General features: G+C 38.4%; 1 protein-coding gene across 2 annotated transcripts in view; it reads right to left on the bottom strand.

Moving 5' to 3' along the window:
* Window positions 1-822: 822 nt before the first annotated feature.
* Window positions 823-16,860, bottom strand: part of aff2 (AF4/FMR2 family, member 2) — a 169,347-nt gene continuing 153,309 nt past the window's right edge. For both annotated transcript variants that reach the window (XM_067598612.1, XM_067598613.1), the window contains exons 20-26: window positions 16,020-16,083; window positions 15,201-15,337; window positions 14,218-14,289; window positions 12,489-12,582; window positions 11,081-11,133; window positions 8,844-9,070; window positions 823-8,030 (exon numbers count right to left, since the gene is read on the bottom strand). In XM_067598612.1, the coding sequence (XP_067454713.1) occupies window positions 7,909-8,030; window positions 8,844-9,070; window positions 11,081-11,133; window positions 12,489-12,582; window positions 14,218-14,289; window positions 15,201-15,337; window positions 16,020-16,083 (769 nt within the window). In that variant the 3' untranslated portion in view covers window positions 823-7,908. The remainder of the gene's footprint in view (window positions 8,031-8,843; window positions 9,071-11,080; window positions 11,134-12,488; window positions 12,583-14,217; window positions 14,290-15,200; window positions 15,338-16,019; window positions 16,084-16,860) is intronic.

Genomic DNA, 16,860 nt, shown 5'->3' with positions numbered 1-16,860 from the left:
AGCACAATGCTGTTTGATAGGAGAATAATGGAATAATACTGTACAATGTGTAATGTGCAAATGCAGGGATTGGACCAAAATATAAACTTGCCCACTTTTATGTAAAAATATGATGCATCCTGAAAAATAGAAGTTAATCCAACACCTACACAGATTTTTTTTTCTTTAAACCTGAATTAACTGTATTGGCCACTTGTGGGCAGCTGTAAAACCAACACTGACATATTATCACTATTTAAACAGATATAGCTTATGTTTTAGCAAAAAGTTGCACATCAACACAACTGCAGTTATGGAGAAGCATAAACATTAACTTGGAGTCTTGTGTCTGGAGAACTGATAAATTTAAGTCCAACATTCACTCTCTAGTAACTCTACTCCACTGACCCCTGAGGGAAATATCTAACTATATGCTCCACTTTGTTCACAAGCTAGTTACCAACTTTCTCTGTCTGGGCAGGTAATCTACTGTCAGTTTTTTTTAGCCTCTTCACTGCAAACAGCCGCCTGATGTGTTTGGACACAACACAGATGAGAGCAGTGAGGCTGAATCAAAACTGTAAAGCTGCATACTGTGAAACCAAAACAATTAGCTGAAAGATGCTAAAATGCTGCATAGGGCTGAAGGGAGCTGAAGAGTCGCCCTACTGTCTCTGTGGGTTTGTCACTATGAGCAGCTCCTCTCCCATACACATAGTCATCTGATCTATTATTAATATAAAAAATATTAATTAAAACCACTTTAATGCCATAAAATTACCAGTAAAATACTGTATCTTGTATTTTAAGTTGATAGAAATAAAACCATGAGAACAGCAGGACCACTGGTTCAAACAGATTTTAATCCATATCTTTAGAGACATTAAATATTTAAAAACAATGGAACTGCATCACAACTTCTGATCATCACATAGAACAACTTCATTATAAAAAGAACCATATAAAAGGCCAAAAGATAGCACTGATAGAAACAGAAAAAAAACAGCTGAAATTGTGCAACACATTTAAAAATACAATGCAATCCATGTTGGACAGATATGTTCTCAGATGTCATTTTGTATAAATCTTTACAATGTTTATGTTAAGCCAGTGATGTACATCAGAGCCATAGACAGAGATCTGTCAGGCTGAATCAGAGGCACCGTGTTGCTGCTCTCTAAATATATGAATTACACTATTGTGGGATGCCAAACACTTGTGTAGCTTTTAATATCAGTGGATGCTTTAACATCAATAAATGCCACATTCTCATTTTCATTCTGTTGAAGCTTCCTGCTTTATGGGCTGGTTTCACTTGGGCCATTTTAATCCCCACATGAAATAACACTGTTGTGTCCCAGGAGGGATGCAAAATAGCAATTACAAAATTGCTGCACATGAGGGAATGAAACCATTAACGTAACCTTGGTTAAGGTGAACATGGTGTCTAAGGGAATATTACTGGCGGACTGGTTGAAATTATAATCCTGTTTCCTGAGTGTTCTGGTTTACTGTAACATTAATAAGGAACAGGTTGTGTTATGAATACACAGTGACCTGACAAATAAACTTTCTGATCAACTTACTGAAGCTACTGGTTAACTATTAGTAATGTCACTTCTGGAGGCTGTTTGATGTTTATGACTACAGCACCCCAATACATAAACTGTAAATCATCTATAATACAAAGTGTCATTTTAAAGGACTAGTTCAATATTTTGAGAAAATTCTCATTTGCTTTCTTTCCAAGAGTGAAATGAGATACCACTCAGGAACTAAGAAATAACATGTTAATTCTTTTACAAATTTAGTTTAATTCAAAAACAAGTTAAATTCATAAGCGATGAAACACTTCCTGCTCAGCTCAACACACTTGTTGGTTTTGTTGCTACAGCATTACTTAGTTTTGTATAACCAGTAGCTTATTGTGGCTAATATTAGTTTTACAGCTGTGTATCTGACATTAATGTGTCAGTCTGCTGACTTCATCACATTTACCATTTCTAATAATAATGGCCAATTGTACTAAAAAATCCCAACTCAAAAAGGGTACATGTGCTCATTTTAAGTATGGAGCTCCATGTCAAAAATCCACCTACTAACACCTCTAAAATTTACTAATTAACACATTGTATCTCTTTTGTTTAATCTGTACTCTAACAGGGAGTAATGTGCTTATATATCGACAACAGCTGAGTGCTTGGACTTCACAGAGTGTTTTTATCATAGTGAGTTTAACAGAAAACCAGCAGAGACCCTGTACAGAAGCACTGGGCAGATGGATAAGAGAGGACATGAGAGTAGTATCAAGGTTCTCATCTAACTCTTGGAAATAAAGCAAATACGTGTATTTCCCAAAATTTCAAACTATACTAAATAATAAAGAAACGCAGACACATACTGTACAGTAAGTTGTTTGCAAAGCTTACTTGTCAAAGTTGTGTATTCTGTTAAAGCTGAAGACATAAATTCTCCCACAACAGCACTAGTTGTGTTAGTCATGTGTCTAATGTGATGCTGATATCTATCTATGTTTGATGTTATTGACACCGTTGAATTGAGCCCACCCTCCATGCTGTGCTGAAAGCAAATTCCACTGACTTGTGTGGTCATTAATAAATGACTGATTGATTGTTTTACTAAGAAATCATTTGTAAGGGACTTACATAATGGTTTGAGAGAGCTTATTTATATATCAGTGACTTCAACAAATGATCATTGATGGGACTTATTGAGACTTTAATCCTTTTAAATACTTGTTTCTGACACTGTTGCATGACTCTGACAGCACAACTGAGGACAATCAACTGAAACAAATGTAAGAAAAGAGCAGCTCTCTGGTAGATTACAGGGAGTTGTGAAGAAAAACCCTCTCTTACCCTTATTAATACTGCTAGTTCATTTAGTGCATGAGGCAGTTTTGGCAATTTCCTAAGCTGTCAAAGTGTATCTGTGGTTTTGTGAAATGCAAAAAAATACTACAGACACTCATCACTGCTGGAAAGATTATCTATGTATTATCGGCTTGTAACCATCTGTTGTCAAAAAATAAATCAGTCTGGTTAGCTCTGTATTGTAATCACAGCAGGAGCGACGTTTCTCTGTCACCGCTGCCTTTGATAAACAAGATGACGACTGTAATAATGTAACAGGAGCTAATGGTATATTTAATAAGATGTCATCAGAATAAGAGGCCATGCGTCTCAGCTGAGGCAGACTGTCTCCAAAATGTTTCAGAATATACTGACATACTGACATTGCATATAGTCAAAAATGAACTGTTGCATGAATTCAACATTTACCATAGCCATCATGTGACATGTAGCATAGTGGGATGAAAACAATGTTTCCCATGATGTCACCAATGCAATGTTTCGACATTTTACAGCATATTATTGTATAAGTATATTGTACCGCTGCATATAATCAAAATAAGGACTATTGTGTGAAATTAACGATAACCATATAATAACATCACTGTTTCACCATAAAACAAAACAACATCGAACATCATTGAATTGGACTGAGCAACACTGTGGTTCAACTATTGACTTGGAACGACTGAGGTCTAACAGAAACAGTTTTGTTGGCTGTTGTAGTTGTTCATTGGCTCATTGTGGCACTCTAAAACGCCTCATTTGGCGTCATGACCTCAAATCATTAAGAAAAACAACTTTAAAAGGCATTTTTGTTAAACAACAGGAATTGAAGTTTGGACTGTTGTCTATAATGTTTAATAGTAAACATTTTTAGGCTTTCAGATGAAGAACCATTAGTCCATTTTAAAGGAATAGTTTTGCATTTTGGGAAATATTTTTGGAAAATAAAATATTATCTCTTTCTTGCTGAGAGTTAGTTGAGAAGATTGATACCATGCTCATGTTTTTACTGTAAATATGTACAATAGCTAACATCAGTAGCTGGTTAGCTTAGCATAAAGACTAGGAACAAGGGGAAACAGCTAGCTTAACTTTGTCCAACAGTAACAAAATCAGCTGACCAGCCCTTCAAAATTCCACTAATTAACACATTATACATCATTTGTTTAATTTGAAAACTGAAATCATTGCACCAAGTAGAAATGATGTAGCACATAACCTCCTGTATAATCATAGCATGTTGCTTTAACACTGTTTTTGTATGGATTAAACACATGAGACACAACGTGTTAATTAATGAACTTTAGAGATGCTGGTAGGTGGATTTTGTTACCTTTGCAGAGAGCCAGGCTAGCTGTTTCCCCTTGTTTCAAGTATTTATGCTAAGCTAAGCTAACTGGCTGCTGGTTCTAGCTTCATATTTAGCGTACAGACATACAGGTGGTATCGATCCTGTTGTTCAGCTCTTGGCGAGAAAGTGAATAATTGTATTTCCAAAAATGGTGCACTATTACTTTAATGTTTTAAGTTACTTGCTGTTAGCCCCTTCAGACTGTAAGCTTTAGTGTTGTGCATTCAAAGTGGCTCTGTATTTTCAGGTGATGTAGAACATTCACACTGCAAATGATTATGCGACAAGAAATACATTGACTGTTTTTTTTTTTTCTTTTTCAAAATGGACACAAGTAGTTCTTGGTCTGAAGCTATCATTTATTGCATGCGATGGTTAAAAGTTTTCAGGTCATATCAGACATTTCAGACAAAACTCAAACTTGCTCAAATCATCAAGAAAAAAAAACAACCAACAACTGATGCAAATTTGACATGTTAAATCACTCATTTTTCTTAAAGCCAAACCCTGGTGTCGTCATAAACGCCAGTAAAAAGCTTATGGAAACATTTGATTTTACGAAAAACAATCTCATATTTATACCAATATGGTATGGAAAATCATTTAGATTCATTCTTTGTTCTTAAATAAATAGAGCAATTCCCACTGGACACGAATAGAGGCACTTGAGTTTTCTTTTTTTGTCAAAGTGAAAATTACTTTTCACATACGCATTGTCTTCCCATACACATTCAGCGATGGTCAAATGATCCAAAACTTAAAAACTCACGCTTGATAAGCTGGATTTACAGAGACCATGAAAAAAAACAACTCTAAATTTAAGACTTTATAGCACAGGAAGAAACCTTTTGTTTCCATGTGCCATAAAGGGTTAAAAATCTGATGATGTTTGGTGCTGTGTAAATGCAGCCATAGCCTGTGCATGGACACACACACACACACACACACACACACACACACACACACACACACACACACACACACACGCACACACACACACACACACACACCCTCTTTTAACTTGTTTCACTTCATCATTCATTCACATTGAATCATTCACAAGACACAAACATACAAACAAAAAAAACACTGTTTCAGGAGTCACAGTCTCTACATTATGGTACACAAACATCATTATTGTCCAGTCAGGTAATGATTTAAATAGACTTGACAATCATCTGTACACATATACACACAATAACACAACACAACAAATGCTGGGAAATGACTACAAGATATCCTGCAGATGATTTGATCTCATTAAGTGCTGTACAAAGTCGCCGTTGTTGCACAGATTTTGACATCAGGGCAGAAAAGCAGACGTGAGATTTTCACCCTGTTTACTTGATCTGCACATGGGTGGGGGCTTAATTAGAGCCAAATCATACTGAATCTTGTAGTTTTTTCCCCCCGTAAGTGTTTGACACTTTATTGGGTGGGTTACTGTGGGAATTAGAACTGAGGGAAAGTTCACAAAAGCCTGTAACCAGTAAGAGAAGAACCAGACAATTGCTTTACTTGATGGAAGAAAGCCCTCATTTGTAGGACTAGTAGAATTGAGTGCTTGTTCTGCTGAGCTGTTAACTCCCTGCACTGCTACTTGACCAGGTCTTGTAATCCTCACTCTTGTTGAACACATCTTAAAGTTAAGGTTATCTTGAGCCAATTTTACTGAGAGGCTCAACATCAGAGATCTGTTTAAACAAACTATTGATCCAGGGAACATATGAATTGCTTGATAGCAAGGGGATAAACTGAAGAGATCTTGACTCAGAGATCTCTAAATTGAACCTCAATATGTCTTTGGATGGAAATATCTCTGCATTGAAAACTGGCATCGAATGTCTGGTTAAACACACACATATATATATATATATATAGTACCAGTCGAAAGTTTGGATGCACCTTCCTATTCACTTGAATGAGAAAGTGTGTCCAAACTTTTGACTGGTATTGTATATATTGTCATATATTGTTTTAATATTGGTACAAAAACTCAAATATCATATTGTATGATTTCTTGTGGTAAACCAGAAAAAAATCCATTGTTAAAAAGCAAATCCAGATTTAAAATGGTAATACTTAAAATTTCCATCCTGGTTCATTTACTGGTGGTTTGGTTAAGTTGAATTCTGGTGTGTTTGCCCAGTTAATGCGGTTCATTCATTGTGGTTTGAAAGTTGTCTATCAAACTCTGGTGTGGATCAAACGACCAGACTGAAACCTCAGCTTCAGACTATCTTGGTTCATTTCCAAGTGGACTCTGGTTCAGTTTGTTTGTGGTGTGAAAGCAAAGCAGACCAACCACAGAATTTCGTGATAGTAGATATGTGATTTTCACATTAATTCAAAAGCTAGACTATTATTAAATTCATCTGCTTTGAGCAGCTACTCTGTCGGAAATACACAGAAGTCAAGCAACTTGTGTATCTGTTCACATTGCAAATGAGATGTCTTCTTTATAAATCACTGTAGGTGTATATGTCCTGACAGACACATGCTTCCTCTTCAGAATACCCAGGACCAGTCTACTCTTCTGGGTTGAGTTGTTAGATGCTCATGTGCACATATTACATGAAATATCAGCTTTTGCCTTCCAAATTTTGTCCAAATGTCCAATGTATCATTGTTTCCTGTGAATCTCTTGTGCATATGCACGCTATTTTAATCCTGCAAGGGAATGGCAGACTCCGCCACTGACTAATGACTAATGACTAATGAGTGTAAATACATTTAATAGCTATAGATAAATGAATGTCACCCATTAATGGCATAAAGATTGTTTGATATGATGAAAATCTTAAGGATTATAACTTTAAATTTGACTGACTTGTCAGCTACAAAGGATGGCGTTTCAGCAGGCATTCTTCAGATGCTATTTTGCATCCGTGTGACTAATTATGTTATGAAATATTACGTTGTGGAAAGGGATGCACAACACAGGCAGGTTCTAGGTTCTGTTTGCCAGAGTTTGTCTTGGAGGATTCATCTCTAAAGATGGGCTGAAAGACAAGCAGAGGACTAGCTTCAGCCTCCATTAATTCAGCTCTGGTGATTGTAGCTAAGCCTCTTTCCTTTACCAGCATGGTCCTTATCTAATGGATTGGACCAGTACTTTTCCACTTGGATCAATATCAGCCTGAGGCATTAATTCGAGTCCCAATCACAGACACGTTTCTAGGCCACTGCTGGAGCAGATGAGCCTCTGTTGGGCTCCTTTCCTGCCTTAATCACATCAGCCTCTCACATATCTTTTTGAAAATTATCCTATCTTAGTAAAAACACATTTGCCGTTCCTCTCTAATTCTTATTTCTATTCGGGGAAACAGGGAGGATTGCAGCCAGCTATTGTCCTTTTAGGAATTTAAGCTACCTGTACTGATTGTAGTCTCTCCAAACAGCAGCATCAGCCAAATTTATAATATGCTAATTTGTACTCCGTGAATCACAGTTGAAATTCCCAAACTTAGTTACTGTTCATTCCTAATTGCAGATGAATTTCAGCCCAATTAATCCACCCAGTCTGTGCCATTATTTTACCGTGGGTGGTGTCGGGTCATTTGAAGGATCCCAGTGGGAACTGAAGCATCGTCCTGAGTCTCATCTCACTTGTTATCTTGTTATCCCAGTTCTAGCTCCCAGGCCCATTTCTTTCTTGTTTTTTTTATTTTTTTTTTAAGTTTGGCTCTGGTCCAGTCCCTACAGCAGGTGAGCCTCTATGCGGAGCCAGTGCAGTCCCTGCCTGATGTATCGGACCAGCTCGGTCATGCTGCTCTGCTGACTCAACGCCTCCATCACTGAGTCCAGCTCCTGGAAGAACTCTACAGGAGGGTGAGGGAGAGACACAGTTACTAACAGCTGCTGCTTGTGCTGAAATCAAACACACAACAACAGTTTAGATGCTTCTCTGATGGTGCTGTGGGAGGCAAAGTCAAGTCAGTCATCCATACCTCCACAACATCAACCCTTCATTTACAGCACTTCACAAACTATGTTAATGTCTGAAAAGTAATAAAATGTAGTAAAACTTATTTTACTGTGGAAATCCAACCTTAACCATGGATCTTTAGCTTTATTTACTTTAACCACATTCCCCTTATAATATGTATTAAGAGCTAAGTACTGTCTGACTCTTGTCAACTGTTTCTTGTATTTCTTTTGTTATTTTTTTTCTTACTTGGTGGTATAAGTTTCATTTTTATAGACATAAATATTCCTCTGGCTACTCAATGTCACTGGGCTAATAACCAATTCATAAAAGATTTTACATTTGCTTTTCTAAGAGCCTACTGTCAGGTGGGTGTTAAAAAACCTCTGGAGCACAGGTTTTTACCATTACTGAAGAAGAAGCAGCAGTGTACTGGGGATTACATTGAAAACTGACAGGGGTTAGCATGAGCACAGACTCTATGACTAAATGGACAAAGAGCACAGCACCACTTCCTGAACCTTATATTTCATCCACAGATGTCTGGGGAGTGTAGTGTAAAAACACCACAGCACTGAAAATGTACTAAAATTTAAAAAGATCAACACATGGGTTTTTACTTGAAGTCATATTTCATGGTCAGTAGAGTATACTGAAGGCGTTCTTTCATTTTTTTGGCCCAAACATAATTGTTTTGTAGTCCTACCTTGGCTATCAGTGGCCAGTCTGTCGGCCGTCTCCCAGTGCTCATAGCTCCGCAGGATGTTGTTGGTGATGTTAACGTGACTGGCAGCCATGTGGTGAATCCGCTGGGGAATAGCCACACTGCCCGACGAGCCCGGGGCACCTCCGGATCCTCCTCCTGCTCCTCCTCCGCCTCCGCTGCTGGCTGGGGAGGGGCTGAGTGAGAGGGGAGATGGAGTCCCGTTGACCCTGGAACACACAAGAGAGGCAGTGAGTCCCTGTAACTCCATATGAAAATAAACAGGAACTTACTGTATGCTGGGAGGGCTGGGAGTTACTTGATAACATCCAAAGTGGAAGGTGTGCACCTAAAGTCTGTCAACAAAGTGCCAAGTGGGAACAGATTTTCCAAACAGACTCACTGGTGTCAAATGTGTTTCTGCTAAATACTGTCTTCAATAGTTTGTTATTTTTAAAGCTGCTCCAATCTTTTTTGAAATAATAAAAATAGTTGGAATGACTGTGTGTAATGTGAAAGTGGTCACTCATGGTGATGAACCCACAGAGAATTATCACTCGCCTCTTTAGTGCAACACTATGGAGTCTTTTAGCATTTTTCAGCTCATTATTTTGGTCTAAATCTCATGTCTTTACTGTTTTGGTTCACTCTCACTGCTGCCTGCTGCAGCTGGTTTCAGCAAAAACACTCTAATAAACCCATTGCTACCTGCCCAGCACCAAGCCGACAGACAAATTTAGTGACTAGCTGGTGAAAAATAGTAGAGGATTGAGCAGCAAAAGAGCCAGAGTTATTAGAGACCAAAACAGAGATAGAAGAACAGTGAATATCGGATAGAAACACTCTGAATGAATTCTCATGTTGCTCCATGTCTGCTTGATGCATAATAAGCAACTGTTTGCTTTAAACACACAATGCTATAAAAAGGTTTGCAGATTCTCCCCGACTCTAAATTACATTTCAAATTATGCATCACAAGTTGGATCAGTTGCGAAAACTATTGATTGGAAGACACAGTGCTCTAAGTATGAGCAAGAGATAAGCTGTTAAAGGGGAAAAAAACATATTAATCCTCTTCAGGAGAGTAAAAGTTGCCATAAAAGGAGAAAAGGGATGAAAAGCAACATATTTGTGACAGAAACAACACGATTCATGGAACATGTGATCTTAAAGCTGGTTTAATATGTTTTTTTGAACATTATAAAAAAATACTACTATGAGAAACAAAAAATATGAACATTATACTGACATATTATCACGTAATAAAGTTGTTATAGCATGTTAGCAAACTGTTGCCTATTTACACATCCAGCAGACACAAACAAACATTAGCTTTCATTTGGAGTTGTGTTTCTGTTCACCTGTAAGTCAAATACTCACTCTCCTTTTAGCTCTGCTTTGGTCTCCACCAACTCCTGAGAAAAACACCTGGCTCTTTAGCTGCTAGTTGCTAATTTTGTCTGTTGTTTGTTTGGTGCTGGGCAGGTAGTGTACAGTGAGTTTATCAGAGCTTTTTCACTGGCAACAGCTGCCTTATGTGGCTGAAAAAGAAACACTTAGGAGTGTGGTTACAGTGAGCCAAAACTGCAGACCCCAAAAAGAAAACAATAAGACACTAAAAGGCTCCGTAGAGCTGAGGGGAACCACAGAGTGGGGTGATAAAATAGTAGGAGAAACTAATAGTCTTTGATTTGAAAAGTGTTGAATGTGAGAGGGTGTGTAGCCTTTCTGGTGTTCACTGTGTGGTAACATTAGTCATGCTAGTACAAACTACTCCCCCTGCCTTGCACAGCTGGGTGTGTGGCTCTGGCAGTGATGTAATGTCTGTGATGTGGCCTTGACCCTCGCTGACCCAACGACTTGTGCCTTATTCAGTGCGGCTCTCACACACCACACACACACAGAGCTCCAGTCCTGCTGTTGTGCAGCGTCAGAGCTGTCCAAACTCATTAGCTTCACATCCACAGCTCCTCCACGCCTCTCCTCCTCCATCTATCATCACTCCCTCCATCACTCCTTCTCACCCGGCACTCAGCAGCCCCTCCAGTCTTCTCCTGCTCACATCTACAACAAATCAATCCCTTTATTTGCTTCCTGAGGGGTTTGTTTGAGCAAGTGGCTGTCAGGGACGGCATGGTATTTTGCAGCAGAGCTCCGGTGAATTATAAATTCTCAATTATCTGCAGTATGTGAATGAAGGGGGTGATACTGTGTGTGTGTGTGTGTGTGTATGTACTCACTTCCCATTGGTCCTCCAAGGAGAAGGTGCTTGGTGGGAACTCTTCGCTGAATTCTGGCCCACAAAAAGACACATTTATTAAAACATGTTTTTTTAAAAGTCTTATGGTATTATAAAGGTCAGATACTTTTAGAGAGACAACAGAATGAAGAAAGGGAAGAGAAGTGTGTTTTGTGCTGTTTTGTACATATTTTCTTGCTGAGTTTAGTGTATTTGTATAAAGGCCCATCTAGGGATGGACATGACATATTAGCTTACGCTATACATGCTGTGGTATGTGGCATCGGTCCATGCTACATACTTGACCCTATCAAAAATACACGTTAAATTAAAGAAAAACATACACCAGAAGTCTTACTTTACATTTATTCATTCATTTTCAGGCTTTCAGCTATGTTATATAACAAGGTACAAAATGTCATAAAAATGATTTTGAAGTGATCATGTTAAGGTATTTGCTTTAAAATATGTTTTTAATCATTCAGTAATTACATTCAAAATGAATGGTGATTAATATCTTTTTTATTTTTTCATAAAATACTGTATAGTTGTATATGCCATCAGTAAGAATAACTTTTTGGTTGCCAGGTTTTAAAAAATTCCTTTTGCTGGTGTTTATGTTGCTCCAGCAGGACACTTGATGCCTTGTTATAAAGTGCTACCAACTCATATATTCAACTGAAACCCTTCATTTAGTCATCAGTGTTATGACAAACTATGAAACGCAAAAGCATCAGCTAAATGGCTAAAATATTACTTGATATAATGTGAGCTTTAGCCTACTGAGCCAAAAAGTTGCCCTTTGTGTGTAACTTCACTAAACATTATAAAGGATGAAATGTTATGCACTTCAAATGCACATGAATGTGTCATGTGGATAAGTATGTTACAGAACTGGTTAGACTGTTGTTGTTGTTTTTGGTGCTTCTCTTTTAAAATGAACTGCTCCGACTGATTTATGTGATTTCTTTTCTTCCTGTCAACACTTGCTGTATGTACACAGCCTGCACACACATACACAGCTAAACCCCCCACTCAGCCACTTCCCAGAAATCCAATCCCATCAATGCAAATGCTGCACTGTGATAATGACATCCTCAGTAATTAATTAAACTAAACATAATTAATCAAAACAAGCACATTAAACCCTAACAATCCACTGTGATGATTGATGGAGCTAATTAATACATTAATATTAAAAGAGAAAGAGTGGATTTTAATAACGCCATGCAAAATTAATGCACAGGCACCATGAAAATGAATATGAAATGTATTTGAGGGATTGTAATTGGCTTTGTGTGTTTTTCAACCATAGAGAGAGCAAATGAGAGAGGAAGGAAATAAAGTCCATGTGTGCGTAATGTGTGTGTGTGTGTGTGTGTGTGTGTGTGTGTGTGTGTGTGCGTTACCTTGAAGTACTCCATGAGCGACCGTGAGTACTTGACAGCGTGGTCTTTCTTCAGATGGAACATCCTCAGATACAGCAGAGACAGACAGCGGTTACTATGGAAACAAAACAATTAAAAGACAGATGAAGCCTCTGTACAAATTCCCTGTAAAGCTCCATCCTCAATATTATTTTCATGTCATCCACACAAAATGTGCCCGGACTTCAAACATGCCCCACAAGTCCTGGTGGATTAAGGAGAACTTCAGTGAAGTAAAGAATGTGGGAAATCTATAACACTATTATGTGAACATATAAAAACCCACATCTTCACACAGAGGTATATAAAAAACTGGTTAAGAAAGAAATTCGCTCACTTATTATTGATTGTAAAGTCAAACAAATACAGTCATGAGAGACAAATTTTGCTGTGATGTCACATCATAAACAGCAGGAAGGAACAGCAGGAAGAAGCAGAGGAAAATTAAAAGAAACGAGAAAATGATGTGTTAATTTTGCTCATGTTGTTTCATGTGCTGCCTCTTTTATTTTTACAGTTTTGTATCCCACCTACTCAGGGCCGTAGTTAACATTAAAGACACTGAGGTTATGTCCTCTGTCATGTTTTTGGAATTGACTGTTCATTAAAAGTTTTCCCATACAGCGTGTCTAATCATAACTTTTTTATATCATAACAATTTAGCAACCGTACGGGATGACAGACCTGTCAAGTTTTTGTTCCTGCTGTGTGCACAGGTCCGTAGTAAGAGCGTAAGGCAACATTTAGAGAGATTGAAGGAGGGTGACCTTTTTCCTAGCACTTCCAAAACCACAACAAGAGCCAAAGTATAAAGAACGGATTAAACAGCGTGTTTAGTCCTAACGCTGTAAACTGTATATGTGCTGTGCAAAAACGAAAAACTAAACAGGCATTGTAGCAACGGGTTGACGGGGTTTAGCTAACAGTCATTTGGGGGTGTTGGCAGCCCTGAGGGGAAGCGTTACTTTCTACAATTTAAAACTTGCACAAGATGAATATTTTGCTCATTAGCTTAATAGCTTTATTTCTGTATTTTCAGGTTCAATATGTATCAATTTGACTACTTTTAGTAAATAAAGGATTTCTCCACCAGAATGTGGCTGGTAGTGTGGAGGCAGCACTAATATACTGTAGGGAAAAGACACAGTATATTAAATTATACAGTATTTTTGCCTTTATTTAATATTTAAAAGTTGCCAGCATTACTAAAGGACCGCCAAGGACACTGGCACACTCCACCAAAATGTGATTCAAGAGATACTAATTAGTAATAGGTAGTTTTTAAATTAAACACATGAGATCTTTTTTGACGAAAACAAACACAGCACAGTACAACATCGGTGACAGGCATGATGATATCCACAACATCCAAATAACAAACATTATATATTATGGATTATGGACAGGGGTTCTTTAAACAGCACTACATAATTTGCATGTAAGTTTCCTTGATTGGCAGAGCGTGCAGCAGAAGGAAGGGAAATGACATTTTAAGCAGTGAGGATGACGGGAGGGAAAGCCATCAACCACGTTCCTTATTCCAACAGATGTATCGTCCATTTTGTCCATCTTGCGGTGTAGTCAGAAAAAATTTGGCATTTAGTCAAAATTTTCATAGAGGGGTATGGGGGATACGGCCCTGCACATATTGTATTTTGTACACACACACACACACACACACACACGTATGCACATAAAAAGAGAATTGTACCACAGCACAGCTAGTTTCTTCTCAGCGATGGTGGCTGAATGGCTGGTGAAGTTCTTCAACCTCATGGCATACCTGGAGAGGAGAGATGCTCATCACTCATCTTCTGACATTTCCAGCCAAGTGTAAACACACCTGATTTTTCATGGTGGTGAATACATGTATACTGACAGTTCTTTTTAATTATAAAATCAAGGTTAAAATTATTCTGCGCTACTCTTTCTGAACATAGAGACTATAAATCAGTGACATAGCAGTTGGCAATTAATTCCTTCAGCTCAGTGACAGCGAGCATTCACCATGCTGAAGTGCCCTTAGGCAAGACAAGCTACAGATTAGCTTAATCTGACACTGTGAAGGATGAATGTCTCCTTTGGTTATTGATTAGGTATTTAAAAAATGCTGTAGGGGGTCAGCTGTTGCCTCCTGCCCCCAGTGACCTAATCAGCCCTGTCTGATTGCTTAGCGAGGTGGTTAATCAGTCAAAATGAAATTCAGCAGTGACAGGTGAATCAAGGGAGAGGAGTTACACCTTTATACTTTATTGATCTCTGTAGGAAAAAATTCTTGTCCTTCCTCCTGCTCCCTCCACAGGGAGGTCAAAGGCCAGAGCTCAGGATCAGCAGCCCTGCAGCTGGTAAAGATTCAGTGTCTTGCTCGAGGACACCTCAGCAGGATTGATGACTGCAAACAAGTAGAGCTTGAACCTGAGTCCTTCAGTTAAAAGACTCTCTCCCACTACACCACCCTGCTGTCAACCTGTCTGCTTTCAGAGGTAGCAGTCATTTGTTATTCTCGGTTTGCTCTCTTAAAGTTGCACTTAACTACTTCACACATTGGCAGCTTTGAAAAGGCTGAAACACAGCAGCAATCCTTTAATGCGACACTACTAAACTGTGCTCATTAGAAACCATGTGGGTCTGTAAGGAGCCGCACTATCATTTAAGCTTCAGATGACAATGTCACTCTTATATATTCATCCATACCTGATTAGCTCGACAGTTTCAGAGTACATTGTATATGGTGATTTGGCCTCGAGTGGATCTCGCTCCATAGCATTTCCACACTCTATGAAGGAGAGGGCGCCGTCTGCGTAGTTCACCGCTTTACCAAATTTATCCATCTGCAGGCGGAGAGGAAGAAAAGACAGACAAATCAGAGGCAAAGAGAAGAGAAGAAATGCAATATTGAAGAAAATGAAAAGAAATGTAACAGAAGAAAGAAGATGAGAGAAGACATGAATAAGACAGAGATGGAATAAGCAGCATTGTGGCAGACGCACAGTCTTCTCTTTGAATAATCTCCTGCTAAGATGCAAATTCCCAGATAAATCGGAGGAAACAACACGTAAACATAAGACAAATAACAAGTTAAATAAATCTCATTTCATTGTTCGGGAGGGGATCAGATAATTCTTTTGATATTGTGTAATCTTGCAGACATCCTCAGTCCTTGAATGTAATGTTCCCTTGGAGACAAATGGTGCAATAAATAACACAAATTATACAGTACAGTCCTTGATATGAAATAGAATTTCATTCTACCGAGACTCACAGTGCGAGCACACACACACACACACACACACACACACACACACACACAAGCAATGACACACATCTAAACAAGTACACACATAATTACAGTCTGGACTGTAGATGTTAATATTGTGTGTTTTCAAATGATTTCCTTGCTATCTTTGTGCATCTAACTGTCTGCCGTCTCTTTGCTTCTTACATGTGTTTCAGCGTGGAGGTGAAAATGTGTGTGTGTAACCTGTGTCTTACAGTAATAGCAGGAAAACGTACCAATGCATCAGCCTTGTGCTTCAGTCTCTTGGCCTCCTGCATGTAGTAGTCTGCACTGTGGACTCTGGAAACAACACAGACACACAAACAAACTTAAACAGCATGTTTGCGCAGACACAAAATCTAAAAAAAAACAATATCCTGCATGTGAGAGTGATTTACATAATCACTGGTTACACGAATCTTGCGGTGAGTTATATACAGTAGCCTACTTAGGTATACATACAGTACCTCAGGCTTAGTGTAACCTTAGTATAACAACAAAACATGTTGTTTCATGAATAATGCAGAAACCCTTTGGGACAAATAAGTAACAACATGCATCATCTTTCCAGGTTTCAACAAAACTGGACCGGTGGTGATGTAGTACCACCAAAATACAGCGAGAAGAGGTATTATCACTCAAATTAGATGAGGTGTGTAAAAATAAGACAAACTGTGTTAAGACAGACAGATGAGATTGCATTAGGGGTCTTTGTGGGGGCATTCAGTTCCCAGTATTCCAGGAAATAGTGGGCTGGGTCCAAATTATATTCAGTAGTAGGTGGGTCCCGCATCATAATCATTGCAGATGACAGAGTGTGATCTGTGATTCATAAAGTTAATGGAAAATGAATGTACTGCTTCTCTTTTTTTGACTGCAGCTGCTCATATTTTGACCATTTATTAAACCCCTCCCCCGAACAGTTATTGTCCAATCATAGCTTAATCTGCTAAGTAGCGACAGCTGATAAAATCTCTTACTGTTGGCAGCAAAATTGATGGTTGTCAGCTGTTTCAAATATTACTATGAATTTAGGGTGGTAAATCTGCCTCTGTTATCATTGTAGATTGCATATGT

The sequence above is a fragment of the Thunnus thynnus genome, chromosome 9, assembly GCF_963924715.1.
Source record: "Thunnus thynnus chromosome 9, fThuThy2.1, whole genome shotgun sequence".
NCBI classification, from domain to species: domain Eukaryota; kingdom Metazoa; phylum Chordata; class Actinopteri; order Scombriformes; family Scombridae; genus Thunnus; species Thunnus thynnus.
This window is presented reverse-complemented; position numbering and strand designations above follow the sequence as displayed.